This window comes from Schistocerca americana, chromosome X (genome assembly GCF_021461395.2).
Source record: "Schistocerca americana isolate TAMUIC-IGC-003095 chromosome X, iqSchAmer2.1, whole genome shotgun sequence".
NCBI lineage: Eukaryota > Metazoa > Arthropoda > Insecta > Orthoptera > Acrididae > Schistocerca > Schistocerca americana.
The window spans coordinates 402,296,510-402,318,844 of record NC_060130.1 but is presented as its reverse complement, the minus strand read 5'-3'; the positions used below and the strand labels follow the sequence as shown (position 1 = coordinate 402,318,844).

The 22,335-nt window shown below is 40.2% G+C and overlaps 1 protein-coding gene and 1 non-coding gene across 3 annotated transcripts in view; one reads left to right on the top strand and one right to left on the bottom strand.

The window, feature by feature from the left end:
- The window catches only part of LOC124555474 (protein inturned), a 263,483-nt gene extending 247,545 nt beyond the window's left edge, over positions 1-15,938 (bottom strand). For both annotated transcript variants that reach the window (XM_047129398.1, XM_047129399.1), the window contains exons 1-3: positions 15,369-15,938; positions 15,120-15,283; positions 2,937-3,085 (exon numbers count right to left, since the gene is read on the bottom strand). In XM_047129398.1, the coding sequence (XP_046985354.1) occupies positions 2,937-3,085; positions 15,120-15,283; positions 15,369-15,553 (498 nt within the window). In that variant the 5' untranslated portion in view covers positions 15,554-15,938. The remainder of the gene's footprint in view (positions 1-2,936; positions 3,086-15,119; positions 15,284-15,368) is intronic.
- A 5,682-nt stretch (positions 15,939-21,620) lies between these two features.
- Trnap-cgg lies at positions 21,621-21,695 on the top strand. Its single transcript has one exon. It is a non-coding gene; the product is annotated as a tRNA-Pro (tRNA).
- Positions 21,696-22,335: the final 640 nt, after the last annotated feature.

Here is a 22,335-nt window from a genome sequence, read left to right as displayed (position 1 = left end):
CAGCATACGGGGGTCAGAATCCTTAAAATATGTCGCTTGTAGACACAAACACAGTGTTCTTCCCCGTAATAGAAGTTTCAGTTCCTCTACAAGAGTCCAGACGCAACTGATATTCCACTACTATATGGAAGCCACTATATTGGTTAAGTTTCTCTTTACCCTTGTCTTTCCACTGGGGTAGGAATCCTGCAGCAGTTGGGGGTTTAGTTGAGACACTGGACAATTGCCACAGGCAGACTTCATATTTCATAATGTCTCATGCTGACTCATTAGAACAATCAGACAGAATTATATATGCATGGTTTCATGGTTTGAAGGCTTACAATCTTTTCTGTGTTTACCACTTCTGTCTTGGCTTTTCTTTCAGAGCAGACTGTGGAACTTTCGTGCCACTGTGCTTGCCTGTTTACTTGAGTCTGCCCGTGGACAATTGCCACAGGCAGACTTCATATTTCATAATGTCTCATACTGACTCATTAGAACAATCAGACAGAATTATATATGCATGGTTTCATGGTTTGAAGGTTTACAATCTTTTCTGTGTTTACCACTTCTGTCTTGGCTTTTCTTTCAGAGCAGACTGTGGAACTTTCGTGCCACTGTGCTTGCCTGTTTACTTGAGTCTGCCCGTTAAGGTGTTGGAAACTCTATAATGTTGGTAATTCTAGCCTTATCTGATTGTATGGTGGAAGCAGCAAGTTTTGAGGTCGGTGTTCTTTCGTAATTGCATTTACAATGGCTAGTGTTTATGTAGATGTCATTTACCTGCATCTGTGTTGAGGAACTGCCTCGAGTCTTACTGTTGTTGGGAAATGAATATTTCAACCAACAGTGAGGCATTATGTAAACACTTTACTGATTTTAAATTGTCAATAATGCCATCCGCCCTTGTGAATGTAGAAGGGTAACAGTGCCCCAAAGCTGCCTTCTATTCTCTTTATGATTAAATATATATTCTGACAAACAGCATGTGTTCTACTACTAAAATCTGAACTTCATTTTATTACGTTCTTAGGATGACTTGTTTGAGCCCTCTGATTGATTTGAGTGTTGATATTCATCAGCAGTATATCAATCACACTGGGAGTTGATTTTCAAGATTTCAAAGGATCCATCTCAGTAAAATGAGTCACAAGAGAATTAAAGGTCCACCCTGACAGAGCCCTGGGGCAACACAGGTACTTCAGCAGTTACCCGCTAACAACTGTTTTGCCTTGGCAATTATCCACTCCATCGGTATGTAGCACACGTACAGGTTGAAGGCTTTTTTCCTAGATGTTTGTAACATCCTTGTAATCCAGGCCAAGATTTATATTCTGTGGGGCACACAACGTTCTTCGGCAATACTACATGGTGATCATTGAAGTACATACAGAGCTTACAGTTACAGAGGACTGGAGGTACTCATCAGCCCCAGATCACTTACTGATAATTCAGTAGATAAACTTGAGGTAACGGCAAATAAGGTTTTAAATGAAACGGTGAACTGGTTCAACATTAATGGTCTTATTTTAAATTACTGTAAAACAAACTACATTCAGTTCCACAAAACATCCAAAGATGAGGAAATATTTGTAAAGATAGGTGAGCAGACAATAACCAGGGTAGATTCCTCAAAATACCTAGGCTTGCATACTGATAGCAAACTGAATTGGTCAAACCACATCGTAGATCTGTGCAAAAGACTAAGTTCAGCAACATACGCATTGCGTATTGTTTCTTCTTATAGAAATATGGAAACCATGAAGTCAGTGTATTATGGTTACTTTCATGCAATTATGGCATTTGGAATTATATTTTGGGGAAATCAGCCACTGGCTAAAAAAGTACTGTGTGTACAAAAAAAGAGCCATAAGGATCACGTGTGGAGTCCATCCTAGAGCCACATGCAGGAATCTTTTTAAGAAGCTTGAAATACTTACATCCACTGCACAATATATATTCTCGTTGATGTGCTTCATAAGGAAAGAAAAATCCATCTTTAAGCTGAATAGTGCATATCACAGTCACAATACAAGGAGGAAACATGATATCCACTATGAACAGCCAAATCTAAGTATGGTGCAGAAAGGAGTCCATTTCAGTGGCTGTAAGATTTTTAATGCCCTCCCTTTAAGAATTAAGTGTTTGGTAGATGATGATCTCTTGTTTAAAAAAACCTTAAGGCAGTTCCTATTGCAAGGATCATTTTATACATCAGAAGAGTTCCTGAACTACAGTGTTTAACATCTCTTGTATTGTAAATTGCAAATGTATGCCCAAATTTGTATTTGTAATACCAAATATTTTTATTGTAAACATGTATTTTGCAATATTTATTTCTCTGTAACACTTATTATTTTGTAATCTTTATCTATCTCTAAAATGTATTTTTGTAGTGGGACCTAAGTTACTGTTTTTTGTTTTGTATTCTCTATCTATCTCTAAAATGTATTTTTTGTAGTGGGACCTAAGTTACTGTTTACAGTTTTTGTTTTGTTTTATGTATTACCATAAATTCTGGCCAAAAGCTTGTAAAACTGACACGTTCCATATCCTGTGATAGTGTCACAACATGGATCACCGGAACAAGAGATAAATAAATAAATAAAATAAATCACAAACCCTGAGTTTGCCAAACCCATACCCAGCCAACACAGATGAGCTGCTTCAGGTGTTCACCAATTCGTCACTTGGAACTGCCCTGTATGCATATGTGAATGTCATCAAGTCTTCATGATATCTGTGTTTGTGATTTATATCAGTGTTGTGGACGCCACAATTTATTTTTAAAAAATCTGCTGCAAGTTATGAACATAGCTCATGAATTTGTATATGGAAATGAGTGTATTTGAAATGGTTAGTGCAAGATGTGCCATTACTAACTCTGCAGATCATTTTCACTATCAATGAGAAGATAATTCTTGAACATCACACAACATATCATATAAAATTACCTGCCAGTCCTGGAATGTCACTTTGCTGTTGGAATATTCTTGTATAACAGCTACTTCTCTGGGGGTAGATGGCAAAGATGATGAGATTTTTGCACTCTGCCATCTGAGCCGCTTACTACTTCGATGCTTAATCAATTGAGCAAGTTTACCTTGTGGAGGAAAAAAAGAGAGTTAAACATTAACATGTTATACCTCTTACCAATGATAAACAGTAACACACAAAAAATTACTTTCATTCTGAAATATTACTTTCACATGCAAGATGTGCATCCATGTACTATTTATTTAGATACTGAGTTACCACATCCAGAAACTTTTGAAAAAGTAACAAGTTTCTGTCAGTTGACTGTAGAAGTTGAGAGAGATGAAACTGTGTGTGTGTGTGTGTGTGTGTGTGTGTGTGTGTAGAGTGGTAGAGTTTTATTGGTCCTGCTAATCATATAGTACACAAATAGTACATTCTGATGTAGGACAAGTCAATGTATAACAAAATATAGTATTAAATTTGCATTAATTTCATTATTTCTACATTAAATGATCATTGAGTTAGAATATACAGAGAAAATATTGTACAAAAATAAAGAGTAGATACATTAAAGCAGAAAGAGCATGTTCTGTACTGGCAGATTAATATTTGTATTGCAGCAACATTCACATGGTAAATCATTAAAGTTCTAGTAACATTTATATGACACATAACTAAGGCAAAGACACACATCACTAGTGAACTTCCTGAAGGAACTTGTGGAGGCTATAGAGACAGTGATGAGTCAAATACGCCTTAGCAGTTGACTTGAAATTTGCCAGGTCATTTATTGATTTAAGTTGTGAGAGAAGTTTATTATAAATAACTTCCCCATAATACAGGGTTCTTTTTTTATTCAGGGTGGTGTTGGTGTGCTCTAAATGAAAGTTTCCTTTTTGCCTGGTGTTATAGGGGTGGATATTTTCATTTTTTCTGGAAGAGAGTGGGATTTTCCATTGAATATTTTTTCACAAACATGGTTATCTCATACACATATATACATGGAAGTGGGAGGATTTCTAGCTTTTTAAAGAGTGGTCTACAGGTTTTGTTCCATTTTACACCTTCCATTATTCTTATAATTCTTTTTTGCAGCCTAAAGAGCTTTTGGCTAAGAGAAGAGTTTCCCCAGAAAATAATTCCATATTTCAGTTGTGAGTATATAGGCACCACACAGTTTTCAGAGAATCTTCGTTGTAGCATCCCTCTAATATTCTCATTAAGTAGCATGTAGTGCTTTACAGACTTTTTCAATATGCATCCCCCATTTAAGATTAACTTGGAGCCATATTCCCAAGAATAATGTTGTCTACATTCTGAAGGGTCTTAGTCAGATATCTGAATTTAAGCAGTTTGCTCACCTTTTTCACATTATAGAAATCTAGTGCCACTGTCTTACTTGCATTTATTACCAATTTGTTGTGACTGAAACAGTTTTCAATATTGTTCAGTGTCTCTGTTGTAGACTTCTGAAGCATTTCCATTGCTTTCCCACTCACTAGCACACTTGTATCATCAGCAAACTGGACGATGTTCTCACAGAATTTGTTTAGGTCATTCATATATAACCGAAATAGAAGAGGTCCCAGAACTGAACCTTGCGACACTCCATATTTAATGGTTTCATAATGTGAATAGTGTTAAGTTAGATGAAATTTTGATGTTCCACTTCAACCACTTATTTTTGACCACTTAGGAATGACTTTATCCAGTTGCTAGATGTTCCTCTAGTCCCCAAGTTGTCAAGCTTAGGCAATAGTTTTGTGTGATCTATGATATCAAAAGCGTTAGAGAGATCTAGACATATCCCAATGCCATATTCATCATTATCTAGTTTCTGAAGTACTTCACTTAATAGTTCAAAAATTGCTGCATCAGGTGATCAGCCTTTCCTGAAACCATGTTGTGCTGTGGATAGTATTTTGTGCTCTTCTAGAAAAATCTACTACCATTCTTTGAAAAAAAATTTCTATGGTTTTTGAGAATACAGATAGTAGAGCAATGGGCCTGTAGTTAGCCACTTCCTCCTTTTTACTTTTTTGAACAGTGGTTTGAGCTTAGCTGTTTATAGGCATTATGGGAAAATTCAGGATTGGATTGATTTGGGGGAAGAGACCAAACCGCGAGGTCATTGGTCTCATTGGGTTAGGGAAGGATGACGATGGATGGGGAAGGAAGTTGGCCGTGCCCTGAAAATTCCAGTTTGAAAGGAACTATTATAAAGGTGAGCTAATGGTTTAATGATGAGATCTCCACATTTTTTAATAAGGCTGTCTGGGATGCCATCTATTCCAGTGGAATGATTCACTTTTAAAGTTCAGATAACTGACAAGGATTCTTTCTGAGTTGTTGGAAAGAGAAAGTGAAGTAGGATTTATGCTGGTATTTCCAGATGATACTGGGCAGTTTGTATTGCAAGATCTGATTACAGCAATTAATTGCTCGCTTATATTGCTAAAATAAGTATTGAATACATTTGCTATTTCTTTAGGATCATTAATTTCTTTGCTGTTACAATTCAATTTAATATTGGAATTTTGAGGAGAAACATTGTCAGTTTGTTGTTTCACTATACTCCATACAGGTTTCATTTTGTTATTGGAGTTATTTATATAGCAGTCATTTGCCATTACTTTAGCTTCTTTGATAACTTTTTTAAGTATCATTTTATAATTCTTGACATATGCAAGGAATTTTTTGGATACTATGGAAGACTTGGAGATCTTATATAATCTTTGTTTTTCAGCACATGACTTTTTTATACCTGTTGTCAACCAGCAATTTTTTCTGTTAAGCCTACTACACTTGATTTTGTGATTTTTAGCTGGAAATGACATGTTAAAATAATGTGTAAATATATCCATAAATAAGATGAACTTCTCATCTGTGTTTTTATATCTGTACATTTCCGTCCATGTTTCCTTCCTTAGTAAATTCCTAAAGTACTCAATGTTTTGATGGCTGAAGGTCCTTCCTATTTTTATCGTTTCTGTTTGTTTAATTAAGTTCAGCATTGAAGACATCTCAAGAAGCTGTGCATAGTGGTCACTGAAACCCGTGTTGAAGTTTCTAGCTGCATATTCATGGCTTTCCTTGCATATCAGTATCATATCAATAGTTGTGCTGGATACACTTGTAACTCTGATAGGGGAATTTATAATAATGTTGCTCAATTAGCCATAAGATCATCTCTATCTTTTGAAATTTTGTTAAAGTAAATGTTAAAGCCTCCACATATTATAACAGTTTTGTTTAGGTCCCTGATACTGTCAAGACTACCGTCAGGTTGGTTAAAGAATACTTTTATGTTTGAGTTTGGATTCTGTTCAGGCAAAAGATTGTTTTTATTGAGGTTAGTTCTACAGCAGAAATTTCTAAATCACCTTATTTTCCTAACTTTTAGGCAGCAATAGCTGATATTGTCTTTCACAAATATACACATGTTCCTCCACATTGTGTGTGTGTGTGTGTGTGTGTGTGTGTGTGTGTGTGTGTGTGTGTGTGAGAGAGAGAGAGAGAGAGAGAGAGAGAGAGAGAGAGTTCTGATAAAAGGCTTCCTCTGAAGTCTTAAGCTTGAATGTATTCTCTTATAAATATTATACTCAGTGCTGACTTTCTATTACATATATAAATGCAATGGAGAGAGACCACTAGTATCAGTACAGCAAGTGGAATGTTTCAGTACTTCATGCAATGAGAAGATGTCAGACTCTGCACTAAGAATCAGCATGACAGAAAATTTGATTATAACCAGAACATGGGTGCCTGATTAGACACTATCATTTCAGCTATGTTCATGTGCCACTATGTTAATGATGTACTGTGAGTATTTAACTAAGCAAAAACAGCTGCCGTCCTCCAACAGTCAACTGTTGTGGGCAAAAACACGATGAAAGAAGTCCCACAGACTATGTAGTGGCACAGATCGACAAACAAGTGACAAACTAAAGACAGCATGAAATAACTGTAATTGAACGTCTTTAGCTCACTCTCTATTGGCATCATTCTGTAGGCTGACATGTTGTATTTTGTTCTGAGATATAGTGCCGATATTAAAGGTGTTATAGTGTGTAATCCCTGTTCTCTATTGGATTGCCTCTGCCTTCAGTGACCTCTCTACAGTGGTGTCTTAGCATAGAACACATCACTATGAAGTGTGGAAATGAAGATGCCATAAAATCAAAGGACAGTGGCAACACTTTGCAACCAACCAGCAGTAATGCGACAGGTACTTCACAAGATCGACAGCCTCAGTAAGTGCCTCACAAGGTAGGAATGCACAAAACATTAAACTGAACGGGTTCTGGACCTCAAAGCCAGAACTCTGGTTTATCCATGTGCAAAGTGTTTTCTACCAACACAATGTGCAGGATGACAAGTTACATTTCCACTGTGTCTTCACCCAGCCTCAGTAAGTGCCTCACAAGGTAGGAATGCACAAAACATTAAACTGAAAGGGTTCTGGACCTCAAAGCCAGAACTCTGGTTTATCCATGTGCAAAGTGTTTTCTGCCAACACAATGTGCAGGATGACATGTTACATTTCTATTGTGTCTTCGCCCACTTGAATGAAGCTCAGACAATCATTGCAAGGGACACTTTACACATGCATAGCTATGCACCACTTAAAGCCTGCCTAATCAAGGAAGTCGCACAGTCGCCAGAACCCGGGCTCCACAGATTAACAGCAAATGATGGATTAGGAAACATGTTCCCCACCCAGCCACTGTGAGACCTGACCTACTTTCAGAACAGGCCCTCTGCATAATATGGCTCAGTAGGCTTCTGGAGAACGCGAAACTTATTCCCACAGCGAATAAAAATGCTTCACTCCAGAAGCTGGCACACAAAGCTAAAAACATGGCCGCCTGCATAAAAGGACAGTGTGAGAGTATTCATTCTGCCAATGGCCCCTACCCAAGTATTTTGGTGGCTGTTGCAAACATCGGCATTGACAAAAGCACAAGGCCCCCCCCCCCTCCGCCACACACACACACACACACACACACACACACACACGATCAACTAGCCCTAGAAGTTAAGAGCAGGTAGCAGCACTACACAGAGTGCAGTGCTTGGTAGATCAGTGCCAAGGCAGACAGCTGGACAATGATGAACAAGCTAGTGGATACCAGAACAATGCAAGTGGCGGGTGCCCATATCACTGCAGGTTTGGCAACAAAGAGTGCATTTGCTCTGCCCCATATCAGTACCCAAATGTCCCCGACGGCTGCCGAAGGGCACAGCTTCCTGTCGCAGTCTACATTTTAGTGGCCGTAAATCTGTCATAACTGCCACACTGGTTTTTAAGTAGTTGCCTACCCATATTGTTGTCCACTGTGTACGCCCAGGTATGCAATGCACGAAGATATCTGCACTGACCTCCACATCACCATCTTGGGCCACTGGCATGGTAGTTCCCCCATGTATCTTCAGTAATGGGATTTTAGGCTCATAATGGACAGAAGCAGCAGGGTGACACACACACACACACACACACACACACACACACACACACACTCGTTTTTAGCTGGATATGGCATACACATGCCACAATTACATTACCGCCTCACCACTCACTAAGCAGAACTACACCCACAGACCGTTTTGTGTTGGTTTCACCTACAACACAGAAAATGTCAAAAAGGCTTCATTATGGACAAAACATCATTAACAAAATTTTTTGTGGAGGCCAGGTCCAACATCAGTGTTTTTACAAGGACATTGTTTCAACCAGATTGCATGGACACTACCCTCCACATCACAGTGGCTAATAACACAACCATCTTGACATACAGCAAGAAGAGACTGTGCGTGGAGCCTACAGGAGCTGACCACATGGAATTTCCTAATTGGAGATATCGGGTAATCTATAATTGGAGCAGATATTCTACACCATTTTCAATTAATTGTGGACATCTAGAGAGGACTGACAGCTCAGGTCACCACTGCAAGCATCTCACAGGAAAAAATATTTTTGATGAATCCTAGAAGAGTTCCCAAGTTTCACTTCACCATCAGGTGACAAACATAAAGTAAGACCAAAGACTCAGCACTTTATCTGCACAACCCCAGGGCAACCAGTGGCAACAAAGCCCTCTTGCCCCACACCTGAGAAGCTGACTGCAGCCAAAGCGTATGTGAAAGGACAAATTAGAGATGGAATAACACAGCCAATGGGCCTGCCCTCTCCATGTGGAGCCCAAACAGGATGATTTGTGGAGACAGAGAGGAGATTACCAGATGTTCAATGAGAGAACCATCCCCAAATAAAGGACATGAACAATAAACTGGCTGGAGCGACAGTTTTCAGTGGAATTTACTGTGCACAATCATACACATAAATCCCCATAGCCACGAGTAATGTGACAAAGACTGAAGCAACGACCCCTTTTGGGTTATATGAGTACTTATACATGCCTTATAGGCTAAAAAATGTTGCCCAGATTTGGCAACATTTCATCCAGCAAGTCCTCCATGGTCTAGACGGTGTATATTGTTATATGGACAATATCATTGTGTTTTCTCATTCACCAGTACAGCATGCTAAGCACCTATGACTACTTTCCAAATGACTTCAACAGGCAAGGGTTGTGGTGATCACAACTAAGTGCATTTTTGGCCAGAGTAGCATCGAGTTCCTGGGGTTTGAGGTGTTAACAGCAGGCATCTTGCACCTAGCGAAATGAGTCTTAGCGATTCACAAAGTGACACAATCAAGGATATTCAAGCACCTTAGACAGGTTTTACATATGCTCAGCTACTACTGACACCACCAACCTCATGTGATGTAATTGCTGGCACAGCTGACCAGAATGCTCAGAGGAAAATACACAGCAGGTGACTTGGTGTGATGAAGCAATAACCATGTGTGAGTCAGTGAAAGAATATGTTCCACAAGCCATACTACTGAATCATCTGCACAAAAAAGTGCCAACAGCTATTATGGTGGGTGCAAGCCAGGTGGTAGTAGGCACTGCTCTCCAACAGCACGTTGACAACATGTGGCAGCATCTGGCATTCTTCTCCTTCTTGTTAACAGAGTTCCAAAGAAACTGGAGCACCATGGATCATGAGCTCCATGACATGTATGCCGCCTTCAAGCACTTCCATAAATGTGTGGAAGGCAGAGAATTAATTATTTTCACAGACCGTGCCCCCAACACAGCACTTTTTAAAAAGTGTCGCCTAATGGTTTGCCTTGACAGACCAGAGGGGCAAAGTGAATTTCCCAGTTTACCACTGACATACACCAAGTGAGTGGCCACAAGAACATTGTTGCTGACTGTTTATCCAGAAGTTGCATCAATATTAGTGAGATATGATGCAACTACATCACACATGCACAGGTGCAGGACATGGAGTCAGATGTGCTACGGGAGGAACAGAGTTAAAACCTACAATGGCGGAGGGTCAAATCAGCAAAGGCAAATGTATCCCTGTGGTGGAACATCGAGTATGATAGCACATGTGTCTACATTCCTTGCGACTTTCGGAGAATGGTTTTTAGCCTTCCGTAACTTCACGCATCCAGGAGTATGGACTACAGCGAAACTGGTGAAGAGCAAGGTGGCATGGCTCAGGATTAACAGATACTGCCACATGTGGGTAAAGCAGTGTGACAAGTGTCAGCAGAATGAAATTGGCAGCCATGTCCTTGGCCCACACAGATAATTCATCACTCCTTTGGCCAGATATGGAAACATCCATGCAGAACTCATGGGTCCCCTTCTATTACCTGGTAACCTCAGTGGATTGCTGGAGGCCACTGCAGCGACAGACATCATGGCAACAATGGTGACAAAGACTATCATAGAGTGTTGGATCACGAGGTTTAGCACACCACACACCATCACAACCGATAAGTGCCAGCAAGTGGTATGGTGGAGAGGTTTCACCATACCCTGAGAGCAGTGTTGATGTTGCCAGTACTACAAGGTCAGATGCATTGCCACTCAGTCTGTTGGGCCTGTGATTGGCAATCAAAGAAGATCTGCAACATTCAGCAGTACAGCTCATGCACAGTGAAGTGCTACATCTACCAGCAGAACTAATTACCAACAAGCCTTCCAACCTCCACCCACTAGTCTCCATCACCGAGTTCCATCAAGACTTGTGAGAAATGATGGCTCAAATATGCCCCTCCATTCTGCAGTTACGTGGACACAGGAACATCTTCAAATGCAAGGATCTCTGCAGCATACTTTTTGTCTGGCTGTGGAACAACTCGGGCCACCCCCTCCCAACACACCCTTTTTCTTCTTTTCTATTTTCTTTTTAAAAAACCAGAGCTCTGGGTATGTCGGGGAACTGACGTTTTACAGTGTGCCCAGATCTCATAGTCTTCAGATCCAGTTTCGGCGGGAGATACAACTCGTGTCAGCCAGTCAATGTGTGGTGCTCTGCGCTGCTCTGTCTGGGGGTGGTTTGGTGGGTGGTACTGAAGTGCTGTTTTCTGTTGTCTCAGTGTCGAAGTGTGCTGGCTTCAAACGACCAACAAGTTAAGGTTAGTAGAGATTTGTGCATCTGTGAAGATATCTACGCGCAAAGCATACAACTAGTATGACCATCACACCTCAGCAAAAGATCTGACAGAGAACCCAAGAAAATTCTGGTCATATGTAAAATCACTAAGCAGGTCTAAGGCTTCCATTCAATCCCTTGTCGAGCAGTCTGATGTGGCAGTTGAAGATAGCAAAATGAAAGTCGAAGTTTTAAATTTCATGCTCAAAAAATAGTTCACATTGGAGAACCATACAAACATACTGTCATTTGACCATCGGACAGATTCTCGTATTGACAACATAGAAATAAGCATATCTAGGGTAGAGAAACAACTGAAACATTTGAAAACAAATAAATCACCAGGTCTGGATGGAATCCCAGTCCAGTTTTACAAAGAGTACTCTACAGTATTAGCTACTTACCTAGCTTTCATTTATCGTGAATTTGTCACCCAGCACAAAGTCCTAAGCAACTGGAAAAAATGCAGGTGACTCCAGTATACATGAAAGTTAAAAGAACGGCCCTGCAAAGTTACAGAACAAAATCCCTAACTTCTGTTTGCTACAGAATCCTTGAACATATACTCAGTTTGAACGTAATAAACTTTCTTGACACTAAGAAGCTTACGTCCAGGAATCAGCGTGGTTTTAGAAAGCATCGTTGGTGTAAAACTCAACTTGCCATTTTCTCACATGATACACTGAGAACCATGGATGAAGGGCAACAGGCAGAGTCCATATTTCTAGGTTTCCGGAAAGCATTTGACACAGCGCCCCATCGCAGGCTATTAACAAAGGTACGAGCATATGGAATAAGTTCACAGATATGTGAATGGCCCAAAGACTTCTTAAATAATAGAACCAAATATGTTTTCCTTCACAGCGAGTGTTCATCAGGGACAAGGGTATCATCAGGAGTGCTCCAGAGAAGTGTGATAGGATTGCTGTTTTTCTCTATACACATAAATGATTTCGCTGACAGGGTGGGCAGCAATCTGCAGTTGTTTGCTGATGATGCCATGGTGTACAGTAAGGTTTCAAAGCTGAGTGACTGTAGGAAGATACAAGATGACTGAGACAAAATTTTTAGCTGGTGTGATGAATGGCAGCTAGCCCTAAATGTAGAAAAATGTAAGTTAATGGGGGTGAGTAGAAAGAACAAGCCTGTAATGTTTGGATATAGTATTACTAGTGTCCTGCTGGACACAACCAAGTCATTTAAATATCTGGGTGTAACATTGCAAAGCAATATGAGGTGGAACGGACATGTGAAAACTGTGATAGGGAAGGCAAATGATCGACTTCGGTTTATTGGGAGAATTTTATGAAAGAGCAATTCACCTGTATAGGAGACTGCATATAGGACGCTGGTGTGACCTATTCTTGAGTAATGCTCGACTGTTTGGGATTCGTACCAGGTTGGTTTGAAACAAGACATCGAAGCAATTCAGAGGCGGCCTGCTTGATTTGCTAACAGTGGGTTCGAAAAACATGTGAGTTTTACGGAGGTGCTTCAGGAACTGAAATGGGAATCCCTGGAGGGAAGGCGATGTTCTTTTTGAGAAACACTATTGATAAAATTGAGAGAACTAGCATTTGGAGCTGAATGTCGAACGATTCTACTGTCGCCAACATACATCGTGGGTAAGAACCACGTAGATAAGATATGAGAAATTAGGGCTCATATGAGACGTACAAACAGTTATTTTTCCCTCGTTCTATTTGCAAATGGAACAGGAGCGGAAATAAATAGTGGTACACAGTACCTTCTGCCATGAACCATACGGTGGCTTGCAGAGTACCTAGGTAGATATAGATCGCCAAAGCAGATGGGTGGAATCTGAACTGCGTGTGTGTTGATTTAATATTATTATTACTTGCAGATGGTGGCTTATATTGTATTGTGTGCAGTGGAGAGGGTGAACTGTTGTGGAGAACAATGTTTTGTTTGTGTTGTATGCTAATGTGCTTGACATGACAAACTGAACTGTATCATAGATCCGGGTCAAAGTTAGGTTGGAAGGTGATAGTTTGGTTGTATGGTAGAAAAACCACGACAAAAAACTGTTTTTAGGGTTTCATACCTCAGTCTGTAAAAACGTAACATTTATAGGATCACTTGGCCATCTGTCTGTTAAGACCCCTTTTTCTCAAAAATGGGTAGCGGTATCAAGTTGAAATTAATGTCAAATACTACAGTAACTTTCCCGTGTAAAAAAATTAAGCTCATAAGTTAATGCATTCAAAAGAAACAGCTATTTATGTTACATATTTTGATACCCACAAACTCACTCATCAAAACAAATGAGCTGTCATTTATGTAGGTCGAACATGTTTTGAAATTTCAAATTGCATTTGAGAATATCTACAAATCTGAAATTATGATTCTGTGAAATAAATGAATAGAAATCTTCAGTCAAATGGCACAAATTTCTTTCAAAAAGTGTGGTGAGGGATAGATCTGTAGTGTAGTTGGAGGCCTAAATTAAGTTGGAAAGTAACAGTTTAATTAAGAGTTGCTGAAGGTAATGAGTAGGTAAGGATAATAAAGGATGCATAGTGCTAATACGTATCTGTTTTTTGGTAGGGATGGGGTGTGATTATTGGGAGTTAATTGACACGGTACTGTACTGATGACATCATTACCATGATTGTGATATGACTGACTGACAATGTCACCAACAACACAAAACGTCAGCAAAATAAAACAACATACTAACAGGCCTTTTTTTGTGTAGTTAGTGAAATCATCCATTGGTCACATCTGCAACATGATAATGATCTCATTAGTCTATCAGCGTGGTATTGCATTTTTAACTAATGCCCAATAACTGCTTTGACTGCCCTCCAAAAGGAAATAGATATATATCAGCAGTACCTGCAGGTTCCTTCCTTTCTGAAGTGATGCATGCAGTTTCATATTTACCAACACAGAGTCCCTCATATGAAGAGTAATGAAATGTAGTGCATGTAGTAGCACTGACAGGGATTTGAGCGTTGGTATTTGAATGCATAACAGAATTGAGTTTTCATGCACCAGCAATATGATGATTTATGGCTTTTTTTCCGCACTATGGAAGCTATTCATAATCTACAGATATTTGTAACGTAATTTACTGTTTCTTTTTTAAAGGAAACACTAGGTAAATTAGAACAGTGTTGCAACACTAGACTTGCATTTGAGAGTAGCGAAGTATAAAACCCAGTAGGATCATACAGAAATAGGTTTTTTATGGATTTCATAAGTCACTATGTTTAATGGCAATGCAGGTCCAAAAAAGAGCATGGCCAACTTTCAGCCCCTTCCCTGTCCATCTGGACTCAAGTTTTCTTCCTTTTAATATAAATATACAAACGTGTCAATACCTCAACAATGTATTTAATATATCCTATACTACAGTATAAAATGTCCAGAAGACAAATAAATAAATAAAACAAGATGTAAATTAAAACAGGAAGTTCAAAAACTTAAAATGCATTTTTAGTTCTCTCACAAAGACTAGGTTATCATGATTATTTTTAAATATGTTGTAACAGTATTTTTTGTGTCACTAAAAAAAGCTTGGTGGGTTAGTCAATGTTTTAAGTTTATTAGGTACTACAGATTAAAACAATTGAAGCATGCGCAGCAGAAGTGTCACTTATGTAACATACTTTTGGTACTCCGGCGAGTTGCGTGTTGTGGAATACTCTCTCTACTATCTGAGTTTGCCACCATGGTCAAGGAGGTACTATTATCACTTTCTGATGTGCACAGAGATTCAACAAAGAAAACTTCCCCTTTTGCATTTATCTCCGTTTCCCATTCCAATAACGACCTATATGTACAAAGAACAATCAACACAAAACAAATCCGTATAAGGAATACGATTTGTTGGTATATTTATTAGTTGTAAAGTTTACCCATCATATTCGGAATCAGAATATGAACTTGCACTCGAAACTGTGTCTGAACCACTTTCGTTCCACCAATGAACTACATTATTACATGATTCCCCCGAACTAGTACTGGTTTCCCCCAAGCACTGTCCATTTAGTGACAAATACTGTTTTATTATCAGAGAATCATTTTCTCCCATGTTATCCATTGCAAACCTCACATTGCAGGGTAATTATCTCTACCGAGAATAAGCAAAAAACCACGCACAATGGAGAAGCAACAGCCCCATAGGATTTGCACCTTAGATACGAACTCCACGCTGTGTTACCGCTCACTGCAATTATTTTCCATCTGTTCCAGAATCAGTGTCAGGTGTGTTATTAAATAAAATCACAGCTGATTTCTCCCCCTCTACTACATCAACTGACTGGACTTGTTCACCAATACCTTACTGACACATGCCTATACGAAACACCCATACACATAGCCATATTCAAACATACAATTAACAACAAATCATCAACTTCAACGACAAGCACCAACGCCTCCACACAACTGACCCAAACATAAACAAAACACCACAGCTGTCAAAGCACTACCATCAGAGATAAAACTTAATAATCACACTTTTGCTAGGATGTTAGAATCCGTGGAGGTTAATCTGAACATCCTTGCACTTTTCTCATAGAGTAGGAATATCTCTGGGGTGAGTATTGTGTTCTACGCATGTTGTCAACATTATGGTGGATTCCCACTTGTCGGAACGTCAAGTAACCGTCACGTTTTTGAGCGTTGACTGTTAGAGGAATTCCTAAGCATTTACGCTAAACGGCAACTCCGAAAGAACGTCGTGACGTCACAGCTGATTCATAAAATACCCACCAGAGGCGCTATCTCCTAGTTCACTGTAGAACGTAATAAAATCCGGAAAATTAGTTTAAAGCAGCTTGCAACGTTTGCTGTTGCACTTCATGATGAGAAACAGGAAAATCGGGCAAAAAGAATCAGTATTAGAAAAAATGTTAAAAATTGAGACTGTGAAGGGGAGTTCCACACTCTTTACAAGGAGATGGAAGAGGAGGAGTCATCGTTCCACAAATATTTCTGAATGTTTAAATAACAGTTGTTTTACCTATTGGGCAAGATACAAATAAAACGTACGAAGGAAAATTAAAGATTTAGGCGCCCCATGTCACAACTGGAGAACCTGATGGTTTGCCTAAGGTATGTCTACATAGGCATTTTTGCTGAACTCAACAAAACACATATGGAGGTGCTACTTGCCGGCAGCAACAGAGAAATATCACTAACTCCGTCAATGGCCCGTTGGAACACTCTTCCCTAGGAACCTTGACGTGACGTGACATGTCAATGACATTCCGTTGATGGGATGTGTGACTACCATAATTTGAACTATAGAGAAGAATCTGTCGACGTGACGGTGATGTTCCGTCAAGTGTGAATCTACCTTTAGACTGCGATTTGCGTGTGGTCTTGGGACGACGCTGTTTGTTTATGTTTGCGGCAGAGTTCGAAACATCTAATATTACACGTATTTGTTGAATTTTCATCATTTGTGTATTTGTAACAGTAATGGAGAATTACTGTAGTTGGTACAGGAGCAAGGGAAATACAGGAAAGGAGAAAAAGTTGCCTATGCCGTATTGTGCTGTTTTGAATAAAGGTTTTAGATCTATTATCATGTGTAGGATTGTTGGACGAATCTCGAGCCATCTGCAGCAGTCATTTCTTGGTATTGGTACATATAAATGGTAAGAAACCCACAGCTTAAAAATAGCCTTTTCTTTAACAGTGGTGGCTCTCAAAAAAATAGAAGTTAGGCTTTTTCCTTTTTATACTTTTCTGATTGCTCACACCTGCGTAATTTATGGCTCTGAGCACTATGGGACTCAACTGCTGAGGTCATTAGTCCCCTAGAACTTAGAACTAGTTAAACCTAACTAACCTAAGGACATCACAAACATCCATGCCCGAGGCAGGATTCGAACCTGCGACCGTAGCGGTCTTGCGGTTCCAGACTGCAGCGCCTTTAACCGCACGGCCACTTCGGCCGGCCGTAATTTATGCTCAGTTTATTTGTTTTAAACTGAAATATGCTTACCATATGGTACTATGTAACATGATGGAACAGTTTCATGTTTCATTCAAAATCAAAATGTTTCTGAAATATTCCACACTCGGTTGGATAGAATGTTTCACATAATTGAGAGTGAAAGTGTGTGTGTGTGTGTGTGTGTGTGTGTGTGTGTGTGTGTGTGTGTGAATATATACCATGAACAGCAGTGATCCCAACACACTTCCCTGGGGCACATCCGAGGTTATTTCTGCATCTGTGAAAAACTTCCAATCCAAGACAACAGGCAGTGTCCTCTCCACCTATAAACCCTCAGTCCAGTCACAAATCTAGTTTACTAGTGTATGTTTCATCTTGTAGTTCGCAACTGCCTCGTTAACTACTACCGTTTACTGAATCTCTTTGAAAAAAGAATGAAAACTGCTATTTTATTCTAACCCAAGAACACTGTAATTTTACTATACAAAAAAGCATATGTATAAAGAACATATAACAGATAACACACAAGTGGTTGGCAGAGACTTGCGCACCAGCCTATAGAGTCATTAGTTCTATAATGGGGTGCAGCCAGCAGGCTGCACACACAACCACTGTTCACTAGCAAGCCATGTGACCTCTAGTGGCCGAATCAGGCACAAACTTCATGCATGAACTATGAAGCATCTCACACTCATATTTGGTGATTACAGCCCTCCTCTTTCATTATGAGGAAGTGAGCACTGTGTTCATGTCCATTTCTTCTGTCTTTGATGCTGGTTGTTGAGTCATGCAATGCACTGCCACTGGTGTGTACGATTGGAAGTGGCATAAGAGTGAACAGATGTGGCGCCTGTCCCCCTGTGAGAGACCATGTGGTAGGACAGGTGACCCTGCGTGGGTTCCATTTTCATATCTGAGTCCAACCCTGGTGAAGCAGTTTGTAGTAAAGGTGGCTGAACAGGTGGCGCTGGCTGCAATGGAGGTGGCAGCATTGGAGGTGGAGGAGGAGGTGGAGGTGGAACAGGACGGTAGTTGGGACCTGCCTTGGCCCTCAACAGCTGAAGGGGGCACACATAGCAGAGGAGAACGGTTGTGAAGGCATCAGCAGCAGCGATGGAGGTGATGGCGCCAGCCAAGTCAGAGGAAATGGCCAGGCAGACAGAGGATGCAAGGGTAGCAGATGTGCTCCCAGTGCACAGCGACCCACGTGAAGTAGTAGCTGGTCGAAGTGTGACGCCCTCCCTTCAGCAGTGTGGACAATGCAGAGGCGTTGACCATGGTGGCACTCGATAAATGCTGTCACCCATTTCGGTTGGGGTCGAAACCGTGAGCCCCAACAGCTGTGCCACACTGGCAGCGTTGCAGTGCCAGTGTAGGCAGATGTCCTGGCATCAGTTGAACCAGATGTATCAGAGTCCAGCGATGATGGCGATGCAACAACTCTGCAGGACTCTTTTCACCAACAGGGGTAAACCTATAAGAACTAATGAACCAGTCAAGAGCCATTTTCTGAGACACATCCAAAAGAAATTTTTTCATTTGAAACTTAAATGTTCACACTAGCCAGTTTGGTTCTCTGTTTTACTGAGGGTGGAAAGGAGGAGCTGTCATACAGCAACCACAATTATTTTTTAATAAAAGTCTTGAAATTCTGGAGATGTGAATTGGGGGCCATTGTCAGTAACTAACGTATATGAAAGACCTTCTGTTGCAAAATTTTTTGACAGAGCTGAAATTTTTGTAGCCACAGAAGCAGATAGACAGTACATCATGTGCTGTAACATAGAATATGCATCAGTTACAAGAATCCAGTAGAAATTCAAGAAAGGTCCCGCAAAATCTATATGAATTTGGTTCCAAGGCTACTGTGGAGCTGGCCACAATGACAGAGATGCATGGGGGGTGCCTGATGGATGGAATCCAGTGGACAGGGTGTAACAACTTGCGCTATTTCCCCATCAATGCCTTGTCAGACAGCATGTCTGCATGCAAACCCTTTCGTTTGTGACACACCCCAGTGGTCCACATGTAATAAACGCATGCCCTCATGCCAAAGGGTGTATGGGACTACAACCTGAAGAGCAGTGTCGTCTGTAGCTAACAGCAGAACTCCATCTCAAACAGAAAGACAACTTTGTAACTCAAAACAATTTCCTTAAAGATCAGAAGCATAGCCTGGAGGTTTTTCCAGGCAGTTATGTTGTAAAAAGAAACAACTTTAGTTAAAACAGGATCTGCATCCGCAATTTTAGAGCTAGTAATAGGAAATCCATCAACAGCATTTTGAGTCTCCACATCTAAATGAAAACAAACCAGTTCCTCTTCACCAATATCTCAATCCAGACGACTTGGTAAAAGATAAGATATTATTACGTAAGATGCCATCAAACTCCCTCATGTGTGTCATTGTGCGCTTCCCTTCATGCTACATGGTCTACACCTCAACAGATCACATGAGGAGCTAAAATAGATGTTATGGAGGCAACTATATTGTAAGTTCATGCAGTGTGCTGTGTTGGTGGGGGAGGGGGGCAGAGGGGAGGAAATGTGTTACATACATTTTCAATATTTGGGATACATGTGGCTTAGTAGTACATTTAACGAGCGATCAGTCTTTTTTTCCGTTATAATTAGTCTGTAATGTAGTGGGAATATGTACATTAAATGCGCTAACAATATGTCAAAGTTTTACCATTAAGCAAATTTGTGCTCTAGCCTACAGGTAAGAAGTAAATAAGTTCCCTAAAACTGGATAAAAATACGATGAAGAAGCAGGTGGGATAATCACTAATATGCGCAAATTCAGTATTTTCTGGGACAGTTTCAAATACACTGGCTTGCTATTAAGTCGTTTTGCGATGCTGGTGATGGCAAAAATTTACCACAACAAACTCAGCAGTACAATAAAGTCCATATCAAACACAAAGACAGTGGTGCCTGTCCCATATATAAAAAAATGAGTGCATCTGGACTGTGACACTTGTTGCAAAGAAGCAAAAATGCTTCTTCGTTTTTCTCTTCAAAGATAAAAGAGTCCTGTTTATTCCAGGTATCAAATGCAAATTGTTATGTTGCTTATGAAGTGCCTATACCAAATCCACGCCACCTGATCAAACAGACTTAAGTAATTGACAAGCTGCTATAGTGCGTCAACAAATGCAAGGGAGCAACATGTCTGAACCAAGTTTTCAAGACATTCTCCAGAATCTTTTGAAGAAGAGAAAAGGAAAGTTTGTCCCTCACACCTTGACTCCCAAACAAAAACAATGAAGCATGGACAGACGTGATGTTATGGATGCAAACCTACAACAAAATGACAAAGTGAAGAAAATAACATAAAGGGTCTATGCCTTGACGAAATGCCTGATGTTCAACCCAATGTGACATGTGAATTGAACAATAGTCCAAACAAGGGCTTTTCCAACAGCGTCACATGAGTTTATACTAAAGTAGGGGTAGGCTTCATAGGTGAACCAACAAATTAACCATCTTAAATTTTCTTTTTCTTTAGTAAATTCACCCTGAAAATTTTTGGGTTGACAGGGTGGAAACTGTGGCTGCCAGTGGAGTCAGTTAAACTGATTAAAAATCCAATTTTAGGGGTCATGCTACGAAACAATATCAAGTGGGACAAACAACTAAAATCAGTTGTAGAAGTTCAGTGTAGTTGCTGAGGCGCTAGATACTGAAATTTTATGTGACCTATTTTTGACTATGCATGGATGTATGACTGTCACCCATCTTCAGATTTAGAAAAGGACATTAGAAAAAAACAAAGTTTTCCTGCTAGATTTTTCATCGACCCAAGAGCGTTAACCAAGGTATTAACTGAATGAGATTTTCACTCTGCAGCGGAGTGTGTGCTGATATGAAACTTCCTGGCAGATTAAAACTGTGTGCCCGACCGAGACTCGAACTCGGGACCTTTGCCTTTCGCGGGCAAGTGCTCTACCAACTGAGCTACCGAAGCACGACTCACGCCCGGTACTCACAGCTTTACTTCTGCCAGTATCTCGTCTCCTACCTTCCAATATCTCATTCTGGAAACATCCCCCAGGCTGTGGCTAAGCCATGTCTCCGCTATATCCTTTCTTTCAGGAGTGCTAGTTCTGCAAGGTTCGCAGAAGAGCTTCTGTAAAGTTTGGAAGGTAGGAGACGAGATACTGGCAGAAGTAAAGCTGTGAGTACCGGGCGTGAGTCGTGCTTCGGTAGCTCAGTTGGTAGAGCACTTGCCCGCGGAAGGCAAAGGTCCCGAGTTCGAGTCTCGGTCGGGCACACAGTTTTAATCTGCCAGGAAGTTTCAAGGTATTAACTGTTATTATGTGATAATCCTTAGAAGAAAGAGGATTTTCATGTGGCAAAATACTGTTTGGGGAATTTCAAAGTATCAGTTCTCAAGATGGTCTATGAAATTATCTTACTGCCTTCACTGCACATAGCAGCGTTTCCATAGGCAAGGAAAACTTGCACATGCATCCTCCTACCATTGTCCTCAGATGCAAGTAAGTTTCCCCACACATACGATCTGATTTTCCACTGGCGCTGTGTTGCAGATGGCGTCAAGCGAAATTAGTTACGCCTTCATAAATATATTAGTGCATAATAATAGCTCAAGAGCTCACAGAAACTTAATGAAAAGAACAGGATAACATAGATATTGAGCATGAAATTTGATATTTCGTAGGAATCTTTTGGGGCATCAAATGCGTTAATAAAAACGCTGTCAAAACATGGCGAAATGTCGTTCAAAAACATAAATGAATGAGTAAAAAAGACTTTTAAATTCATTTTGAGCTATATAAACATATCACAAAAAGTTTTGCATCACCCCGGTGCCAAGAACTCCTGAAGATAGACGTTGACTGTGGATATTGTATCACAGACACGGTCCCTTTGACTCTTCAGAGATGTCACTG